We start from the raw sequence: 20,187 nt of genomic DNA, 5'->3' as shown, positions 1-20,187 counted from the left end.
GGCATGACCGGTGATTTCACCATCATCAGGAGATGAAATGATCAGGAATTGGTACGTAAAGAATTAACACCTCGAGCCAGCATAGGCCCAACTCGATACTTCATGGTATGCTGTCTTTTTGGGCTGGGGCCGCCCAATGAATGATTTGAACTTTTCGGCATGAACTCTAGTATTTGAAAGTCCAATTAGATATCGACTAATCCAATCGAGCCGGGTTGGCTCATTAAGAGATAAAGCTCTCCCAACGTGAATTTTCTACATTCAGAATTACTCGAATTCGAGACCTTACTCAAGTGAAAGAAGAGCCGAACACTTGAATCAATATTAGTTGATTTAAGGGGGCATTTGATTTCAGAGTTAAAGTAACTTTGATTTTGATTGTGAAAAAAGACAAATGAGATGGTATTATAAATTTGACTTGGAAAACGTGTGTTTTTGTTGTTTAGTGGGTAGAGTTAAAATTAAAATCACGATTCTAAAATCAGTTTCAAATTTCAAACGGGGCCTAAACTTTTCTAGTTTGACTTGACACCTTTTTGGATACGTGTCGGGTTTTCTGCGAAGAAGCCCGCCACGTGTCAGACCAGGCTTTTCTAGTTCCTACGAGGCTCAACGGGAGATTTTACATATATATGTATATACTGTTGAAAACTCGTAATTTTTCTTTTTCTTTTGTACTGGGTTTAGGCCCCCGTTTCGCTATCGAGAAAAAAAGAAAGAAAGAAGAGGGGTCTCCTGCTTCTTCTGGATAGGCGGAGAGATATGGCAAAGAACAAGGACGACATTAAGTACGGGGAGGCACAGGCGAAGCTGTCCGACAATGAGATGCTGAGGGTCGCGTACAAGCACGGCACCCCGCTGGAAGGGGGGAAGATCGCCGAGTCGGAGCCCGTCGATATCTTCTCCAGCGCCCACAACATCCCCAGGTCAGCCCACAACACGGATGACTCGTCGTCTTCGCCTCAGCAACAGTTGCACCGCCCTCCACCTGACGACTCTAACAACGCGGCAGCTGGGGCTGATGACGGAGGAAGAGGGATGACTATTCCCAAGAATAAGAACCCCAGCATGGCCAATCAGCCCTGACTGAGCGTACGTACGTACGCAGTAATAAATTAACGATGTACATACGTAGTAAGTTAACAATGACAAGGCGACCGGGACGGGAGTCATCTAGTCTCCATTAACGTCCAAGGTTATTTCCGAGCACCTGATCCGTCGTTTTCTCGCCCGTCTTTTTTTCTTGGTCGATCGGTCTGTATGGTTGTATGAGTTTCTGAATAAATTAAGGTGGTCTTTCGTTTTTTAATTTATAGAGCGATGTGCTCACATCGCCTGGATGAAATGATGAGCTATGGAAAACATAAACTAACGCAGCTGAGTGGATGAATATCCATGCCTGGTGTGAAATGTTGTTTTTCTTTTTCGAGGCCAAACATCAAGTTGAGCTTTTAGTTATCGAACTGTACCTGCATCACAGCATCGAGTTGCAGGGGTCAAGCCTGACGTCCAAACAGGATTAAAGCTTAATCAATGGATTGGAGATATCCGTCGTTTTACAAAAATATATATAATGCAATTTTGATATTTAAGTGGTCAGATCTCAATGATAATTTACCTTTCTTGTATATATATATATGTGTATTGGACTTTTGATTTTTTTTTTTCGGTCATAAGGGAGGCCTAAAGATCTAATATTGAATCCGGGACATCTTGGTCATGAGACGAGGGAGTGCACCATTAGATTTCGATAGAATGAGATGGTTCACTCTACTAAGCAGAAAGAAAGAAAATCAAGCCAAGTGTAATATTAGATTGGCGTGGCTAGCTTTTTGTTCCATTGTAGCAAGCGTATCCATGTCAGTTAAGTTCAGTAAATAGACTGTTACGTTTATGGTAGATGCACTTTGCATTAACTTGATCCTTTTTTTTGGGGGGGGGGGGGGGGATCAGATGGTCTCCAAGAAATCATTCTTACATCAATTGCATCCTTTCTTTTTTCTTTCTCCCAAATTCGTCCAACTTGATATCAAATTCATCCCTAACTTAATAGCCAACTTTCAATTGGTTTTCCATCCTAACTTTGTTAAGAGAACCAACTTTGCTTCTTCATATTCATCCCTGACTAGCTGCTCTCAAGGCTAACTTCGAGGGTTCCGTTCTTGGTGTTTATGGAAATCTCACGAGCGCTACGACGAGCTACACATTAGCAGCATATCAATTCAAAAGAGACTGGGAAATCAATTCAAAAGTTGAGATTAAAAAAATAAAACACTATGCGCCAAAGCACACAAAAGTTATTAAAATGTCGCAGCTTTCAAACTTAACGAAATCGAATTATACGAAATCTTAGGCAGAGCAACTCCAAATATCTTTGGACTTCCTCTCCACCAGCAGCTAATGTCCGTTTGTCATCTAAGGTGGGAGCCAATAAGAGTGAGGAGAGAGATGCTTTATTTTGTTTGCTTGACTTAAAAAAAAAAAAACAACAACAACAAGGGTTTATCTTGTGTACGTGTGAGAGAAAGGGGATTGAGAAAGAAAAGGAGGGGTAGAGAGAGGAATCCATTTATCTTCGTTCAAAGAAGACTATTTTTCATCTTCGTTGACAGAAGAACAAAAAATGCAGAAGGGGAGGAGGGGAAGAGAGAATGTGGTAATGTGGTGTAATATGGGTACGGTGGAAGCAGATGTCATGTCATAAGTTGCAGCTAGCTTTCAAGACTATGTAGTGAGATTTATTTTGGGCCACTGAGAGACACCTTTCAACAAGTAAATATTGAGTAAGTATTATTCATTCACTTGAACGTGTAATATTTAAATAAGATGCCTTAAAAGTGAAAAATTAATCTCACGATGAGCGCACAAATTTTCACTTATAAATATTTTGATTAGTTTTTACTCATTTAAAGGAAATAAATGATAGGCAGGGAATATTTTGTGAGATGAGCACACCAAGATTCCAATAATTTCTGAGGAAGTGAATGTACTTGCTTGCAAACATCCATGAGTTCGGGCACTGCTCATTTCTTTATTTTATTTTTTATTATAATATTTTTAATCATTTCTTTATATATTAATATTTTCAGTATATTTATATAATTTTTTCTATTATATTTTATATTTATTGTATTTTTATAATTTATAATTTATAATATGAGTACGGTGGAAGCAGATTTCACGTCATAAGTGGCAGCTAGCTTTCAAGACTATGTAGTGGGATTTATTTTGGGCCACTGAGGGGACACATTTGATCGAGTATTACTCATTCATTTGGATGTGTAATATTTGATGCTTGAAAGTGAGAAATTGATCTCACAATTAGCCAATGGATTCTCACTTATAAATATTTTGATTAGTTCTTACTCATTCAAAAAAAATAATAATACGCAAGTAATAATTTGTGAAATGAACACACCAATATTCCAATAATTTCTGAGGAAGTGAATGTACTTGCTTGCAAACATCCATCAGTTCGAGCACTGCTCATTTCTTTTTTTATTATTATTTTTAATTATTTCTTTATATATTAATATTTTCCGTATATTAATTTTATTTTTTTATTTTTTTTCTATTATAATAATATTTATTGTATTTTTATATTTTATACTTTATAATATTATCCTTTTTATTTTATCATCATTTTACTTTTTATAATTAAACATCATATAAGCTTGCGGTTTTTTTCTCAATTTTTCTGTGTAGGACAACATATCTCAATACCGACTCTCACATAGTAACGTGTAGTCCGAGCCACTCCCGAGTTTGACTAACATAAGAAGCACTATTGACTGTCTCGAAACCAATACTGGCATGGTGTGAGCTCACACTTGCGAGCAAAAATATACCTCGCTTTGATACTATGTAAAATTCACGCTTAAACCTATACTGACTTGAGTCCATCTGCAATCCAAAAACTTATACCGATAAGTATTGGTACTCAAATTTCGTATAAATCAATAGATATTAATTTATTTTTTTATGTGACATTAATATTCTCAACGGAAAATATATAAAAGTAATTCATGAATTTTTGAGAAATTGAGTACCACAAACTTAACAACTGAACTTTTAGGTTGAAGATTAACTCAATAACATATGGATTTGTGTAATCTTTTAATAATTACATAAAATAGAAGTTGGGCCATGGAAAAGCCCGCTTGATAGTTTAAAGTTCATTGGGACTGCTAGCGGGGTAAACTGATCCATTGAGCATGTTTTAATGTGTTAGGCCACTAAATTGTACTTTTTTTGGACTTTATATTAAATCCATTGTCCAATAGAGACAAGTGGGGCTACCCGATGTGTTTAAGCGTATCAACAAGCGAAAATAATCCCACATCGAAAACTCAGACCAAAAAAACAGGAGTATATAAAATATACCGCTAGTCCAATATGGACTGACCTCAGTTGAGCAAGATCTGTTTTTAGAGGCTATGTCGCCCGAGGCGCCTCAAGCCCTAGGCGACCTCATCTAAGGGGGCAATGGTCGGCGAGGGAACCCCCAACCAACGAACTTGTCCAGATTTTCTCGCTTTAATACAATGTGAAATTTTGAAATGGTCACAATCGTCTTAATTTAAAAGGTTGTCCTTATTAACGAGAGAAGGTATGAATGAAGAATTCACAACAATTTGGTCACTGAAAAGTTCATTTGTCAATATCTAGTCCCTAAAAGATTTTTGCCACCAAAAAATCTCTCGATTTCGCTTATGTTTATCAAATTAGACCAACTATTAGCGGGCACAATGGAAATATGACATGGACTAACACATGAACCAACACTGAACTGAATTATTTAAAAAAATCAAAATGACGTTGTTTTGGACAATTTAAAAAAGAAAAAAGAAAAAAGAAAAAAGGGAAATGAGCCTCCAGCAGTCCTGAGAGTTTATATCCCACATTGAAAAGTTAAGATGAATTTAGTGAATTTATAAAAAATTGGATATCACGACCTAATAATTGGAGCTTCGATTTCCAATCTGAACCTCCTTCAGTAAAAGCCTAAATGATAATTTGATAGATGGAAGTGAAATTCAGTAACTATTTGACAATTGTTGACAAATAAATCCTTCAGACCAGATTAACGGTCAACTCTATGTAGGAACTTAAAGTGTATAGCTGCGTCTTGACAGTGTGGCAAAAATTTTCACCTGTGATTTGTATTAGGTTTCATTTCCTGCAATGTTTCTCCCGGGAAATTTTGTCAAAATCAACGGCAAAACACATCTGAAAACCATTAATCATGAAAAACTCTTTATCCTCAAGAGAGATCAGAGTTCAAGAAAATATTTCGAGCTTCCATCGACTCACTTCCAGTAACAGCACGACCAGGGTAAAATATTTTACACGGATGACTTTACCTAGCACAGTAATTACAGAGACACGACTATCGGGATCCTCTTCTGGACCCGACCGAAGATATCACATTAATCAAAGAACCCAATACAGCTGATAGCCCATAAAAGAATAGGAACAGCACTCTGATTCCAGCACCTTAGAGATGTCACAGCTGCCCAGATTTGCCTCTCCAGGACACACTTAAACAAGTTACCTCCGTGGTGAATTTTGATATGCTCGTCCATTACTGTCTGGCCTTAGGTGCAGAGGAGACCTGTGGTGCAAGGGCTCATGATTCCGTCGAGCCATTGGGTGATTATTAGGGCGACTCCTCGGCTCAGTTGGCTTCTCACCGGCAGCCTCAAGCCGCTCAAGAGTCTCCACAACTACCTTCATCGAGGGGCGGAACTTGGGCTCGGCCTCGAGACACTTGAAGGCTAACTGGGCAATCTGGAAGACTGTCCTTGAGGGATACCTCCCCTCAAGGTGAGAGTCCATGACGCCCTTGAGCTTTCTCCGGTCAGATAAGAAGGGCTTGATCCAATCAATGAGATTGTGTCTCCCGCTCGGGCGGGTCGGGTCGAGGGCCCGCAGACCCGTCAGCATCTCCACTAGGACGACTCCAAATGCGTAGACGTCGCTCTTTACATACAAATGCCCTGTTCAAATCAGCATAATGTAACATTACAAAACTGTTTCGATCGGTTTGGGTCGTGTAGGCTAAAACCAATGTCGTGTATCGTATATAGGAACATATAGGCAGTGCAATTGCACTGTTATGCCTTAAAATATAGAGAGAAGTTAACCATGGTTCACCTGTAGCAACATACTCGGGAGCGGCATAACCATATGTCCCCATTACACGGGTTGTTACATGTGATTGACTTGCTGAAGGGCCCAATTTTGCCAAACCAAAGTCCGATAACTTGGCATTATAATTCTGAAACATGGGAAGTCATAACACTAAATATTCATTGGTCCTTTGTTACATAAAAAACCAGAACATGAGGAATCAGATTGAGCCTTACCCCATCAAGCAGGATGTTTGAGGCCTTGAAATCTCTGTATATCACTTGCCTCTCTGACCGATGAAGAAAGGCAAGGCCTCGGGCTGCTCCAATAGCAATTTTAAGCCGTAAGTCCCATAGAAGAGGCTGAACTGCAGAACCTCCTTCATAAAAGACAAGATGCAACCTCTCCATCAAACTATGTTTCTTTTCACCATTTCAACAATTAATGTGTTACGGGGAAAAATATCAAAACCCAGGCAAGACTATCAATGGAGCCCTTACTTCCAAATAGATGATTCTCCAAGCTGCCCCTCTGCATAAACTCATACACGAGGAGCAACTCTTTTTCTTCTAAACAATATCCCAGGAGCTTCACGAGGTTGGGATGAGAAAGTCGCCCCAAGAAATTGACCTCTGACTGCAATTATAAACATAAGAATCCTCAGCCATCAAAGCTAAGAATAGAATGAACAAATAATGATACTATTGTTAAAGTTTGGTCCAGCATGCACTGAATTACTGAATTAGCATGTGTTATCCATATTGTATAGCATGTGTTCACAGCATTTCACCAGACGTCCGGATCTCATTAAGCTACTCTTGTTATTCTTCACTTATAAGAAAAAAGAAGTACTGTTGTTATTCTCCCAAGACTTTGCCTATTCTATGGTCAGTGCATGGCTATCAGCCTTTTCACACTGAAAACCAAAAATTTCAACATTTGAAATTGCACAAACTTATCAGGTCACGCCGCAAAAGATGGATAATTGAATTCTACTTCTATAGTTAGTCAGTCTTTGCCTTAACAAGCCAACAAGAAAGCGTCCTTAGCTTTTTCAAAATTAATGTAGCCATTCTTCCTTAAAATACTTAGCAAAACGCTAAGAAGGCCTCCGAAAGGCATTAATTTATACCTAATTCTAGCTTACCAGAACAGAAAAAGTACGGTCCACCTACCACAGGCATGGCCACATTATATAGAAATGTAAAAATGTGAACCATAAGCAGATGCTTAGATTAAACAATCATAATTATTGACACCTGGCTAAGCATGAGGACAACACAATATTATCAAAAGATTATCTTCTCGGCATCTCAAAAGAAATATTCATATTATAATAACTAATACCAATACTACTCGATTCTGAGAATAGTGAATCACCTGCCACTCCTCATAGCCCTGCAAGCTCTCAGAGTTGAGCTTCTTCACAGCAATCACAGACCCACTTCCATTCCTCGAAGAGGACTTCTCTTCCAACCACCCTTTGAAGACCTTCCCAAACCCTCCTTCTCCGAGGACGGTGTCAGGCCTGAAGTTTCTAGTGGCAGCCCTCAACTCGGCCAGAGTAAAAATCCTCAAGTTCGGGTCAGGGAGGATCTGCCCATTTGGATATGCCTCGTCGCCACTTGCTGCTGAGAAGTGGCTGTTCTTGGAGAAGTTGCTTCCTCCTGAAGATGTCGTGTTGCTTGTCGTCTGAGATATCCTCTCTGGGAACAAAAAAATGAGAACTAAGATCACTTGAGCAATGAGAATAAGTGATGGTAACCAAATCTGGCCAACATAAAACACATCTTTAATTCTAAATTGACTAGATTCGGCCTAGTTACAAGATATATGGGTTATTTCACATGTCAATGAAAACACAGCAGGCCATTTCACATCGACAGGCAAAACCAACAAAAAAGTTTACATGATAAAGGGTAAAGTACGACAAGTTTACTTAAAAAGACATTTCAATTCACTAGGTAAAGAGAAGATTTAATGTCGGTTTTGCAGAAATGATACAATCCAGTAGTCAAAGAAACAGCAATACTCGAGGTCGAGGACAGATGGCATGAGACCAAAACGACAATGAAGTCTAGTATATCTGCTGATAATAAAGCATCAGATCGGTGAAATAAAATTAACCGTGGGATGGGATCACGGTGATCATCAGTTTCAGAAATTCAGAGAAAAAAAAAAGAACCCAAAAGAAAAAAATATTCTTGATTTTTGTAGAAACGTACACTTTCAATTATGATTTATGAAAAAGAAATGGATGCAGCATTTGAGGTAAGAAGAAGAAGACAGATATGGAAAGCTGAGTTACAAAACCAATCAAGAACTACCCAGAAAGGAAGATTGTTGTTCTGTTGCATCTCTCAACAGTTTTAAAAAAAAAATACCAGTTTTGTACGATTCAAAGGGGGAATAACAAAAACCCACATGAAGAATTGCTCTCGAGAGAAAATCGAGAACCGGAAACAGAAACGAATACCCACAAGGATTACTACTGTGCAGTTCTACAACCAAGAACACAGAAGCTCAGACCAAAAGACAAGAGGAGCAGGGATTGGATTCTGATGGGGGTCTTGTCCAATACCTGTGCTGAGATGACCAGTGGTTACAGGGGTTGAAGATTCAGCTGGAGAGCCCCAGCAGCAGTGAAACCCCATCTTCCCTCGATCAAAGCCTTCCCCTTCTTCTTCTCCTGACGCTGTCTGTTGTACTCTGAAGAGACCAACCTTATTGAATAATCCAGATTTCTCGGGGAAGAGAGAAGGCAATTGATAAGCTGAGAGGTAGAAAATGTTTCCCGGTGCTGAGACGATGGCCCCTTTTTCCTTCTTCAACTCTCTCTCTCTCTCTCTCTCCCTCTCTCTCTCTCTCGCAGCCGCTGGATGGGGGTTCTCTTCTCTCTCTTGTTGGCCAATGGCTATGAATTTTCTCTTGTTGACTCCTCCCCCCCCCCTTTTTTTTTCGTCGTGGAGGGGAGACTTCTCACTCGTCTTTCTGGAACGGGATTTGAATGTGAAAAAAAAAAGATCTTTTTCATAATTCAGATGTTAACCTTTCGCAGTAAAACCCACGAAAGATCACATGGAGGGGAGGGGAGGGGGAGGGGAGAGAGAGAGAGAGAGAGAGAGAATGGAGAAGACCAGTCCACTGAAAGCGATGCGTAGGGGGGTAATGAGACATTGACAGTGACAAGGAATGGAGGGAGGAGGAGGGACGGATTCCAAAGTCAATTGCCGCGTTGTAGAAATCATACGGTCAAGCGGGATTAGACATACAGTTCAATCAAAAGTGACATTTTTTTCTGGCAAGAAGATGAAAGGTTATGGGATCGACATGTCCGATGTTTTTGTTCGATGAAGCTTGAAGTTACTTTTTGTTTTCTGCATTTGTCCCAAATTTTTTATTTATTTTATATATCATACGTGCTCCATTTAAAATTTGAATGTGCATCTTGAAAATACATAATTGATGGGTAAAATCTGTTGGAACGATCGTTCCATTAGCAGCAGTTGACGAACCTTGATTCAGAGACGCATCTGATGACTTCTGCGGTTGAATAAATTTCTTTTTGCAACTCTAATATTACCATATCGAAACTTGGTTCCAACTCGAATGGAGGGCACTAGCTTTCTCCCGCAGTAATTCTAGTTCTCTACTAACTATGAACTTTTCCTTATAGTCAGTCGAACGAATGGAGATTAATGCCGTGATACAATCAATAGCCCTGAGATTCAGCTTGATTTTGGAGCATACATTGTTGACATCTATTTTTGGAACATCTTTATGTCCACGTTGTTGAAACATCTATGATGATTAACGGATGTGACTCTTTTCCCGCGTTTGATCATATGATAAGTGATACGTCTTGCCTCAACATCGCAAGTGCAAAGTAATGGATGCCCTAATTTTGCATAAACAAAGACGTTAAAGAGTATTTGTTTTATTATATTAGGTCTATAAAAAAAATTATAACTGGAAAAAGAATTAAAGAGTGGATATTGACTTTTTGCAATTTTCTTTTGGGCACATATCAAAATTTTGTGCAATTTTGCCCACGTGAATTAGTTCAAGCAGTTCTGCGTTTGTTCCGTTTAAATAAAGTTTCAGGTTCGAGGCCTTGCGAATGCAGAAAATTTGGGTTGCTAGATTTTTACCTCTTAGTGAGCCGACCAAACTCGACTGAATTAGACATGACCCAATTAGACTTTTAGATATCGAAATTCGTACAAAATAAAATAATAATTGTGCAATTTTGGTTTGGCGGGTACTGGCCATGCCTTCCACTTTGTGAATAATTTAATTTTCTGCATTTGTCTCAACTTTTTATTCATTGTATACATGATGTGTTCGATCTAAAAATTGTATGTACATCTTGAAAATACATAATCGATGCGTAAAACCTGTTGGAATTATCGTTTCATTAGCAACATTTGACGAACCTTAGTTCAGAGACACATCTCATGACTTTCGTGGTTGAATAAATTTCATTTTGTAACTCTAATATTACCATATCGAAGCTTGATTCTAGCTTGAATAGAGGGTGCAGATGCTAGCTTTCTCAGGCAGTGATTCTCGTTCTCTATTAACTACAAACTTTTCCTTATAACCAGTCGAACAAGTCAAGATTAATGCTTTGATACAATCAATAGCTATGAGATTCAACATAAGTTTGGAGCTCATGTTGTTGATGTCTCTTTTCGGAACATCTTTATGTTCACGTTGTCCAAACACTTTCGTTGATTTAACGGATGCGGCTGTTTTCTTGTGCTTGATCATATGTGGTGAGTGATGCATCTTGCTTCAACATCGCGAGGGCAAAGTAATGGATTCCCGGATTTTGCATAAACAAAGATGTTAAAGAGTATACCTTTTTTATATTAAGTCCATAATCTTTTTTTAAACTGAAAAAATAATTAACGAGTGGATATTGATTTTTTGCACTTCTCTTTTGGGCCCATATCATAATGTTGTGGAATTTTGGCTTGGTGGGTACTGACCGCATCTACCACTTTCTTTGTGAATGAATAATTCAATTAAACCAAAGTATAAAGGTCGGAGGACCATTGCCAAAATAAATGTTTCTTTGCGAACCACGCTAAGTTACAAGTAATTTATTTATGTTTTTTTTTTTGGTAAACTTGAAATATTATTACGACTTAAGTTACCACACTACACGAGTTCACAATTCCTGGAGACTCAAGCCCCATTACATCTCCATTAAAAACAGAAGAACAACTAGAAGGAACAGTAAATAAAATAGCTATGTCATCTGGCAGAGTTTCTCATAAACACGCCAATGCATCAGCACGCTTATTTGCCTCTCGATATATAACTTCTGGATAATTTATTTATGTTTGGTTGCCTTCGAATAAAGTTGGGAATATTTTTTTTCCTGAATAATAAAGTTGGGAATGGCAATGTCGATGTCATATCTAACACATCATAAGGTCAACTTCAGAATTAATATGGAACGTACCAAACCGAGATGAAGTTATATATTCAATGGTCGAAATTATCAAGAAATATGAAAATCGGTTGAAATAGTCATGTCTACAACATGAAGCAATGACAAAGCTATTAGCCTTCGCCACAATAACTACTGAAAAAAAAACAATGAATTTCCTAAAAATTGGACATTAAACGACATTTTTTTATAAGAGAAACTCAAAAAATCTAATAAACAGAAAATGAAAAATCCACAAAATGTCACGAGAAGTTCATAATTGAGTCCGAAACCTCTTAGTCCTAAATAAAGACGTGTTACGAGTCCTTTATGATATACAAAACCTTATTTATAGTTAGACTTTTCATCGAACTATTTTTCTTGTTCTTACAAGTAAGATAAGGTTGCAAAATATAACAACATTGTAAGAAAGTCAAAAAGAAGTTGCGCAGAAGAAGAAGACCATTGACACCAAATTCCACGTTCAAATCGGCAATAACTGATTTGCTGCCGCAAATGAAGTTGATTTTAGGTTGAAATTTTGGAACTCGTGGATACCGATTATTTTGAATCAGATGTATGGATGATATTTTTTAGGGTTATATATACATATAATAAATATGTGTGTGTGTGTGAAATCGATTATGACATTAAAGTAAACTAATACCTATGCAATTTAATCTCTCATTGCGTGTGCCTTGCTCGAGTTCATGCGGACGAGGATCGAAACAATGACCCTAGTGATAAACTAAGAACATATATACACGTTCTCGTTCGACAAATATATATTTAATGCAGTGAGTTCGGACCATAAGGAAAAGATAAATGGTTACAATTTCGAATGAACAATGTACTTTAACTAAATAAATAAAAACTTCACGAACATGCGGGCGATTTTGTTTTTCCATTTGGATTAGGCGATTAAAAAGAGAGAGGCCATAGGGAGCTGGATAAACCAGATTGACGAAAATTTGAAGATCCACAATATTGGAAAAGCATGCAGAAAACTATGCATCCTCAGCAATAAAATTTCTTTCTATTTGATGATTGGGAGTCCAATGGGAAACAATGTACTTGGGGCTTTTCCACAAGCTTAATTAATTAATTAATTTTCAGCCGGTTTTTCTTTCTTTTCGATGGAATTCTCAGCCAGGTTAGTTAGTTGGCGTTTCGTTTGGTTTTGAAACAAATATTCTATTTCGCTTCACTTCACTCCATTTCTCCGTAAATTCAACAATCAATTTAATGTCTTATTTAATAATAAATTTTCACATATATTTTTCATAACCATTATTACAGTTGTATATAATATATACTTTTGTCTCTATTATGTTGAAATAGAATCGAGTAAAATTTCAACTCCAAAACTAAATTTGAACAATACCAGTATTGTCTGCTCTCATCAAATTAAAAAAAAAAAACACACACAATAATTATGCTATCTGAGGACTCGAATTTAGAATTTTTGTTTTTTTTAAATTTTAAGATCATGGATGAGGGCAAGTGCAATTCATGTTTTCGACCAGTAATTATTTTTTAACCGGATAATTAATTTACTATAGATCCCATTAATTATATATCTACACTGATGCACCTGTAGAGTTTAAAGCCCATTAATATATGGCAACAATTCCGTCGGGAGTGAAAATGAACGCGGTCTCCTTCTCCATCGTGGAACAGTCAACATATGACACCTATTATTAGATAATAAAACGTGCCCTCCAAGAACAATATTTCCTACTTCAAAAATAACGTTTCATATTGAAATATAAGAACGTATTGAAATATTTCTCTTATACGAAACATTATTTTTAGAGTGTGGAAAATTCTGTCTCAAGAATTAAGTGACTCGAGGTTAGAATTTCCCTAAATTAATAATCGAAATTCTTTCACAAGTGTTGTCAATAACTATATTCAAAAATTGCCGCAAAGGCTCTTCTCTGAGTTTCGAAGATTCGGAACAATCATTCGCTCTCGATCGCTATAATTGTGCAAAACTTGGCCATCTGCTGTGATCGCGGTGACATCGGAGCCGAGCTGTTGGGCTCAGATAACCATCGCTCTACGGTTCCAATCTCTTCTACGTAATATCAATTGATGAATTCGACTGGACTATATCTCAATCCATTTGGGCTGACAGAAATTCTAGCCTGCGAGGCCGTCGAGTCAATGATAGATGAATTGGAGTCACTGTATGTCACGCTATTTGGGCTATTGTCGTGAAACATGTTGGCCCAATATATCCATAGGTGCATGCAAGGCCAGAACCATAAATAAATAAATATATGTACAAACGTCCCTACATAGTAAATATACGTTACCACAAAGTAGGATTTTGTAGATCTCTAGCTAGGAAGCTCAAAACAAGCTTACCGATCACATTTATGTCAAACTGACCTCGGACTTTGTAGCTGGTCACGGATTCAGTACTGTCAGTGGATCTAGCTAAAGTTCAAAGAAGTTCACACGAGCAATCACTCTTATGTATTTGAAAATAATATGGAATGAGCTACCGTTTGCTGGCCTATGTTTTCGTACGTACTGGCTTAGGATGGAGGAAACATCCAGTCGAGAGGCAGCTTGATGGATCCGATTCAATGCGACCGTCCGAGTGGTGGGACTGGCCGGGCCGGTCGGGTTCGATATAGAAAAAGTGAAACCGACGTCTAACATGGAAGTTTATCCGCATCAATGTGGCGCATATCGAATCATAATCGTAGTTACTAGAAAATCGATAAAACCAATTAACACTGAAAGACCATAGTTCTCATGCTGTTAAGTCTACGCGATAGCACGATACACTGACATGGGATATCAGTAAGGCCATTCTACACGGTATCACTTACCTCGTTCTCATACATGAGGTTCTAGGTAGTCCTTCGACGTGACCGCGTTGCGGTACATTTTTCTCAGCTGCAAATGGCGATACCGAACTACAAGGAATGGATTGGATGTTTTCCTTTCATGGAAGGCCGAGCTTGGGGAGATTGGTTTCCGAATCTCGGAATCAAGTACTGCACATCTGCACGACTCAAGCTGAAGCGTCGATCGATGGTTGAAATAACAGTAGCGGGCCTATCACTGTCCGGTTAAACATCGAAGGTGCGTGATACATTTCGCATTGGCGATGAGTTGGGGTACAGATTTTCCCTTGGAGGGACAAGAAGTGCTAGCTAGGTAGCATCACACTTCAATAGATTGTACCTTAAATTTCAAGGACACCCATCTACCCTACGTTCAAGTAAAAAGGCCAAAAGTGCCTTTTGTCAAACCGCCCCAATCAGTGTGGGAGGGGGTACCCACTCGAATGCGATTGCAAGCATTTTTTGCCCTTGAACGTGGGTCAGCAATCATATAAAGGGGTACCCTTTCGTGGGGCCCTTACATGAGCTGTGGCTCACTATTAAATGCCCCCAATTTATGAAAAGGTCTTCGGCCACCACTCACCAAAATCAAACAACCGATGAACATAAAGGAAATCTTGTGACCTCGTAGTGAAAATTCATATGTGGTATGACTCTGTTACACTGACTTGGGTAGATTAGGGAGAGCTGACTGCTGGTCGTTCCGGCCGGCCTTGGATGTGACGCGAGTCTAATCTGAAACACATAAGAAAAATCGAATTGGGAGTAAAGGCCCAATTTGATCCTCTAATGCTTAAGTTAGAACGGCAGTAGCAACTAACCAGTCGAGAGGGAAAAAAAAATTGGTGAAATAAAGATCCGTACCTTCTATTTATAGTAGAATTTCTCACGAGCAAGACAAATTCGCACATGTGAATGCATTGTGCAATGGAATTTGTACATTCTGATTAACAACATATGGTTCAATCGGTGGTCAGGATTCTATTGCATGCGATCAGGTGCGTGTGATTTCTTTTTGAATCAAATGCATTGTACATATATCTTTAGTTCTGTACATTCTAATCAGATGGGGGGAGACTGTCTAATAACTCGAATAACAATTTCAAGCGAGACCTCGAACAGACACATGTTGATCTCACGACGAGGTCTAGTAAGGAGTCTAGAATGTGGGGCACGGCTAAAATTTTAGCCTAATTAACTCTGTCTATGAGACGACCTTGTGTTTGCGAGTTGACATTAATTTCTCATGTCCCGTCTCAATCATACATGTAATATCTATGTTTTTCTTCACGGCCTTTATGTATGTTATACCCAAAAGGTAGGGATAAGGAGAGAAAAGGAAAACAAAAGACAAGGCAAGGATTATTAAGAATATAAGCTTGATTATCATCAGAAGGACGTATTTTCCACTATTAAATTCATGTTATATTTGACTCTTCTGATTATATATTGGGCTATGAAGTTGCAAGATTAAGTGCTCTCTCTTTTTTTCTTCCCCCCGACTTTTGGCCATTCATGATCCATGTTTGGTTTCGGAGTTTCATTTTAGAATCATGATTTTAATTTTAACTCTACCCACTACATAACAAAAATACACGTTTCCCAAGTCAAATTTATAATACCATCTCATTTGTCATTTTCCACAATCAAAATCAAAATCAAAATCAAAATTACTTTAACTCTAAAATCAAACGCAACCTATTTCCAAAAGGGGCTCTTTCATCATTTTGTAAGCACTTTCTTTTCATTGGGTACACTGTGATATATATATTCGAACACCTAATAAATCCAAACTAATTTAATTCGAGACGAGTCAATTCATTGAAGAGTAAAACTCTATTTTTTTCAATTTGACAAGCGCTTTTACTGTTATAAAGGATACATAGATAGTTTCCGATTACAAAAAAGGCTCACGAACGGATAATACAATAGAAAAGGAAAATAACAATGATACATAAGTTTTTCCAGTAAAAATCGAATCCAAAACTTTTTGATTCCATTCAAGAACGTGAGTTACTGTATCACACTCATCTAGCTAATTTAGGTTGCGTTTGGTTTCATAGTAGGATTTTAAAATCAGATTTTGATTTTGATTTTGAGTGGAATAAATGAGACTCACCATTTGACTTTGTATGAGTTATGTTGTTTTGTTGTGGAAAAAAGTGATATAAACGGGCCCCACTCTTTGACTTTGTAAGAGTTATTTTGTTTTGTAGTGGGTAGAGTTAAATTAGAATTGTAATTTTAAAATATTATTATGAAACCAAAGAAGCTCTTAATTATTGTCTTATTTATTTATATATCATTTTTTAAATGAGCTGGAAGTTTTTTCTGTTGGACAAAGAAAGGACAAAATGATCGACAATGTTTTCAACTTTTTGGTGGGGAATTAAATCACGTGATTTTAGGGAATTGACTAAATTGAGAGGGGATTTTGGACTGACGGAACATTGGTGTCTATTTACTGTCTCCATACAGCCAAGTTTTTTTTTTTTTCCTGAATGAAAAGGCTAAATCGATTTATTAATCTGCTGTGACTGTCTCACGAAACCTAACCGTCACGGAATATTTATTTCGCCATAACTCGCTGAGATTTTAATCTAACTTGATCACTGTAACCCCATCAACACACTAGTAAATTAAGTCAAAAATCCACTGGATCAAATATTATGAGCCGATCACCGCCATCTATAATACACTCACATAGTGACGAGTTCTACGTCCTCAATGAAGTTCGAACTCGTGATATTCAAGTGAAATACTTGATACCCACGTGCTGGTGGTTCCATAAAGCCAAGTTGCTTGTAAACACATAGAGTACTCAAATTCTTCCCATCCCATGCTACTAACCAAATGAGACTGTCAATTTTATCTGGTAGTTATAATTTTTTTCCATTAATATGTTCATATTTCTTATTTATTTTTACAAAAGAGATCCATTACTTATTAATAAAATAATAAAAAATCTAAATCACATTAATTGAATCCGAAACATTTCAGCTCCACTTGAAAATATGCATTGTCATATTACGCATTATTTTCTGTTCTTTTTCTTTTTTTCTCTCGAAGGTGAAGTCTCAAAGTGAATCCAGCTATGGCTTTCCTGTCCATCATTAGAAGTTATGCTTAAAGATATTTCTGGCCATTCGCATGCATGAAGCTCAATTAGCATCTCGTAGCAACCTCGGAGCGCCAAGGTTTTCCGAGTCTAAGAATGCTGATGCTCGACCTGCTTGGTCGGCTTGCATGATCCCGACTAAATGACCCGAGATTGCTAGTAGTTGGTTTTACCAATATAGTACTTGAATCATCATTTGTTTGAGTATTTCTCATCATAATTATTTTCCTCATACCATATATGGTTTTGATTCCATAATTTTGAAAAAATTTCCTCATTGCAAGAACCATAATAACTGGATAAACTGAAACATAAGTCTATTATAAGAAAAATATAAATAAGTCTATCATAAAAGAAAAAAGTAAATAAGCATACAACAAATTATAGCTTTTTTACATGAAAGTAAAAGGGAAGGGGAAGAAATGGATTAAAAAAAAAAACCCACATAATGGGAAGAAAAACCTCCATGTCCTACATCCAAATTTCTTGTCCCCCTCTTTCGCCATCCCATAGTAAATGCCCCATGCCATCTCAACTTTTCTTTGTATTTTCCCAAAACTTATAACCATTAAAATTGATAAAAAGGGAAAAATTAAATAATGAGCATAAGGTATTATGATTATGATACCATACTAAACCGAATCTATAAGACCAAATTAATCAATAAGGATATCGAACCCACCCATGATATTTGCAGATGCACGAACCGTCAACAGGCACATGACGATTCTCTCTCCAATGGTTCAACAAAGCGACTATACACTCCAAATAGCGTCGGTGTTTATCGAACCGAGCAATACTTGCCTAGATCACGTGCGCTACCATCGATAAGCTACTGTATTAGTCCCCCAGGGACCATAGTGGTGACCTGCCGTAGCATCGGGCATAGGCAAGATATTTCAGTAAATATCGTCTTTCAATCGAGAGCATTGGGCCCAGCGCAGGCCTTCAACACGGGGCTCCAAACCCACTGGACCAGGAACCGCCGGCCTCGCCGACCGTTCACGTTGAAGCTCCTCCCAGATCTGTCCCTCATCACCTGGCCAATGAATCCCCCGCCGCCACCGGTCCCGTACAGTCCCTCACAGAGATCGCCTATCTCGGTGGGGGCAGTGGGGTCCTCCCCGGCATACCACGCGTTCACGAGCGGGTTAGTGGCGAGCTCCGCGAGCTCGTGCCCGATCACGCTGATCATCCCGTCCACCCCGACCTCCCCGTTGGGAGGTGTAAGCGGCTTAGGGCCCGACCCGCCCCCGCCGCCCATGTAGGAGGGGATGGCGAAGGGATAGGCGCAGACCTCCGGGCACTGCTTGCCGGAGTTGCCGACCCAGGCGTAGGGGAGGGTGTAGCCCACCTTGGAGGGGAAAGTGAAGTAATGGAACCCACAAACCGCCCGGCAGAAATCTTGTACGGTCACGTCCTCCGATGTCAGGATCAAGTAGATCCCGTTCTTGTGGTCGACCTGAGAATTAAAATTAAAATCATTATTATTAGAAAATCAAAACAAAACAAAAAAACTAAATTATATCCAAAAAAGGTCATATGATTTGAATACACCATGCAATTATTATTAGAAATTTCCCTTGTATTATAAAAAAAAATCCATATATTTATATATATTATATCTGAAGAAATATCCAACAGACATTCATTTTTAAATACAAATTTCGGTTAGAATGACAAAAAAAGAGATATTTAAAAATGCCGACCAAAAAGGGGAAAACGGGAAAGAAAATAAAATATTAGTGAGATCGAACTTGTTTCTTACCTGAAAGGGAGCGGATCGGACGGCGGAGGCGATGACGTCCTGGACGGTGAGGCGGGTGAGGTGGGTGCCCTGGGAGTAGGCGGTGTCGTGGTGCTCGCCGGCGATTACGACGGAGCGGGAGACGTTGGCGCCGGTCTGGTCAGTGTAGAGGGAGACGGTGCGCCACCACTCGGAGACGGAGGGGGAGAGAGGGGAGGCACGGCGGCTGGCGGCAGGTGAGATGGAGAGGAGGAAGTCCTTGATGAGGAGCTGGTGGGGGGCGGACCAGCGGCCGTACCAGATGAGGTAGACGTTGATGGGGGCCGAGGAGAGGACGGGGCCCATGTGGTACCGGAGCTGGACCAGGTCCGAGGAGCCCTCGAACCGCTTCGAGGAGGAGAGCGGCCGGAGGGGCAGCTTCGGGTTGAAGTACTGGGGTTTCGTGCTCAGGGTCTGGAGCTGCTGATCGGAAGCATCGGCCGAGTAAAAAGCGCAGAGCAGGGCCGGAATTAGGAGGGGGAGGAAGAAGAGGCGGGCCGGAGACATTTTCAAGGTGGCGGGGGACGGCGGAGGAAGATGGAGGTGGTGGTGGTGAGTGAGAGAGCGGTGGGGGGAGTGAGGAGGGGTATATAAAGGGGGAAGGAAGGAAGGAAGGGAGGTGTTTGGGAGGGAAATGGGCTGGAGACAGCTGCAACGTGTGGGCACTCTTTTCCCCAGTCTCAGTCGCACTCTGTTTCTTCTTCTCTGCTTTCGAAAAAGTTCAAAACTTACCTGCTCTGCTCTTTAAATTGTCGGGATATTCTACTGTGCAATCAATTTAATCGGGAGCCGGGTGCTTTCGATTTACCGAAGTCATTAGAGTACTCTAAAGGGATAATTCATCTCC

At 39.2% G+C, this 20,187-nt stretch overlaps 3 protein-coding genes across 4 annotated transcripts; 1 reads left to right on the top strand and 2 right to left on the bottom strand.

Annotated features, from left to right (window-relative positions):
- Positions 1-684: 684 nt before the first annotated feature.
- Positions 685-1,290, top strand: LOC116202711. The gene has a single exon (XM_031534317.1). The coding sequence runs from the start codon at positions 763-765 to the stop codon at positions 1,084-1,086; it is 324 nt and encodes a 107-aa protein (XP_031390177.1). The 5' UTR covers positions 685-762; the 3' UTR covers positions 1,087-1,290.
- Positions 1,291-5,230: 3,940 nt separating this feature from the next.
- Positions 5,231-9,126, bottom strand: LOC116202710 (probable serine/threonine-protein kinase PIX13). 2 transcript variants are annotated; one of them, XM_031534315.1, is made up of 6 exons: positions 8,714-9,126; positions 7,513-7,859; positions 6,633-6,768; positions 6,369-6,511; positions 6,157-6,280; positions 5,231-5,999 (listed from the first exon to the last, which is right to left on the bottom strand). In XM_031534315.1, the coding sequence occupies exons 1-6, from the start codon at positions 8,784-8,786 to the stop codon at positions 5,551-5,553; spliced, it is 1,272 nt and encodes a 423-aa protein (XP_031390175.1). In that variant the 5' UTR covers positions 8,787-9,126; the 3' UTR covers positions 5,231-5,550. The 2 variants fall into 2 exon arrangements, with proteins under 2 accessions (XP_031390175.1, XP_031390176.1); XM_031534316.1 differs by having other exon boundaries at positions 7,513-7,838; positions 8,714-9,118.
- Positions 9,127-17,877: 8,751 nt separating this feature from the next.
- On the bottom strand, positions 17,878-19,919 carry LOC116205452 (protein EXORDIUM-like 5). The gene is made up of 2 exons (XM_031538065.1): positions 19,323-19,919; positions 17,878-19,016 (listed from the first exon to the last, which is right to left on the bottom strand). The coding sequence occupies exons 1-2, from the start codon at positions 19,845-19,847 to the stop codon at positions 18,471-18,473; spliced, it is 1,071 nt and encodes a 356-aa protein (XP_031393925.1). The 5' UTR covers positions 19,848-19,919; the 3' UTR covers positions 17,878-18,470.
- Positions 19,920-20,187: the final 268 nt, after the last annotated feature.

Source organism: Punica granatum, chromosome 4 (assembly GCF_007655135.1).
Source record: "Punica granatum isolate Tunisia-2019 chromosome 4, ASM765513v2, whole genome shotgun sequence".
Taxonomy (NCBI): domain Eukaryota; kingdom Viridiplantae; phylum Streptophyta; class Magnoliopsida; order Myrtales; family Lythraceae; genus Punica; species Punica granatum.
This window is presented reverse-complemented; position numbering and strand designations above follow the sequence as displayed.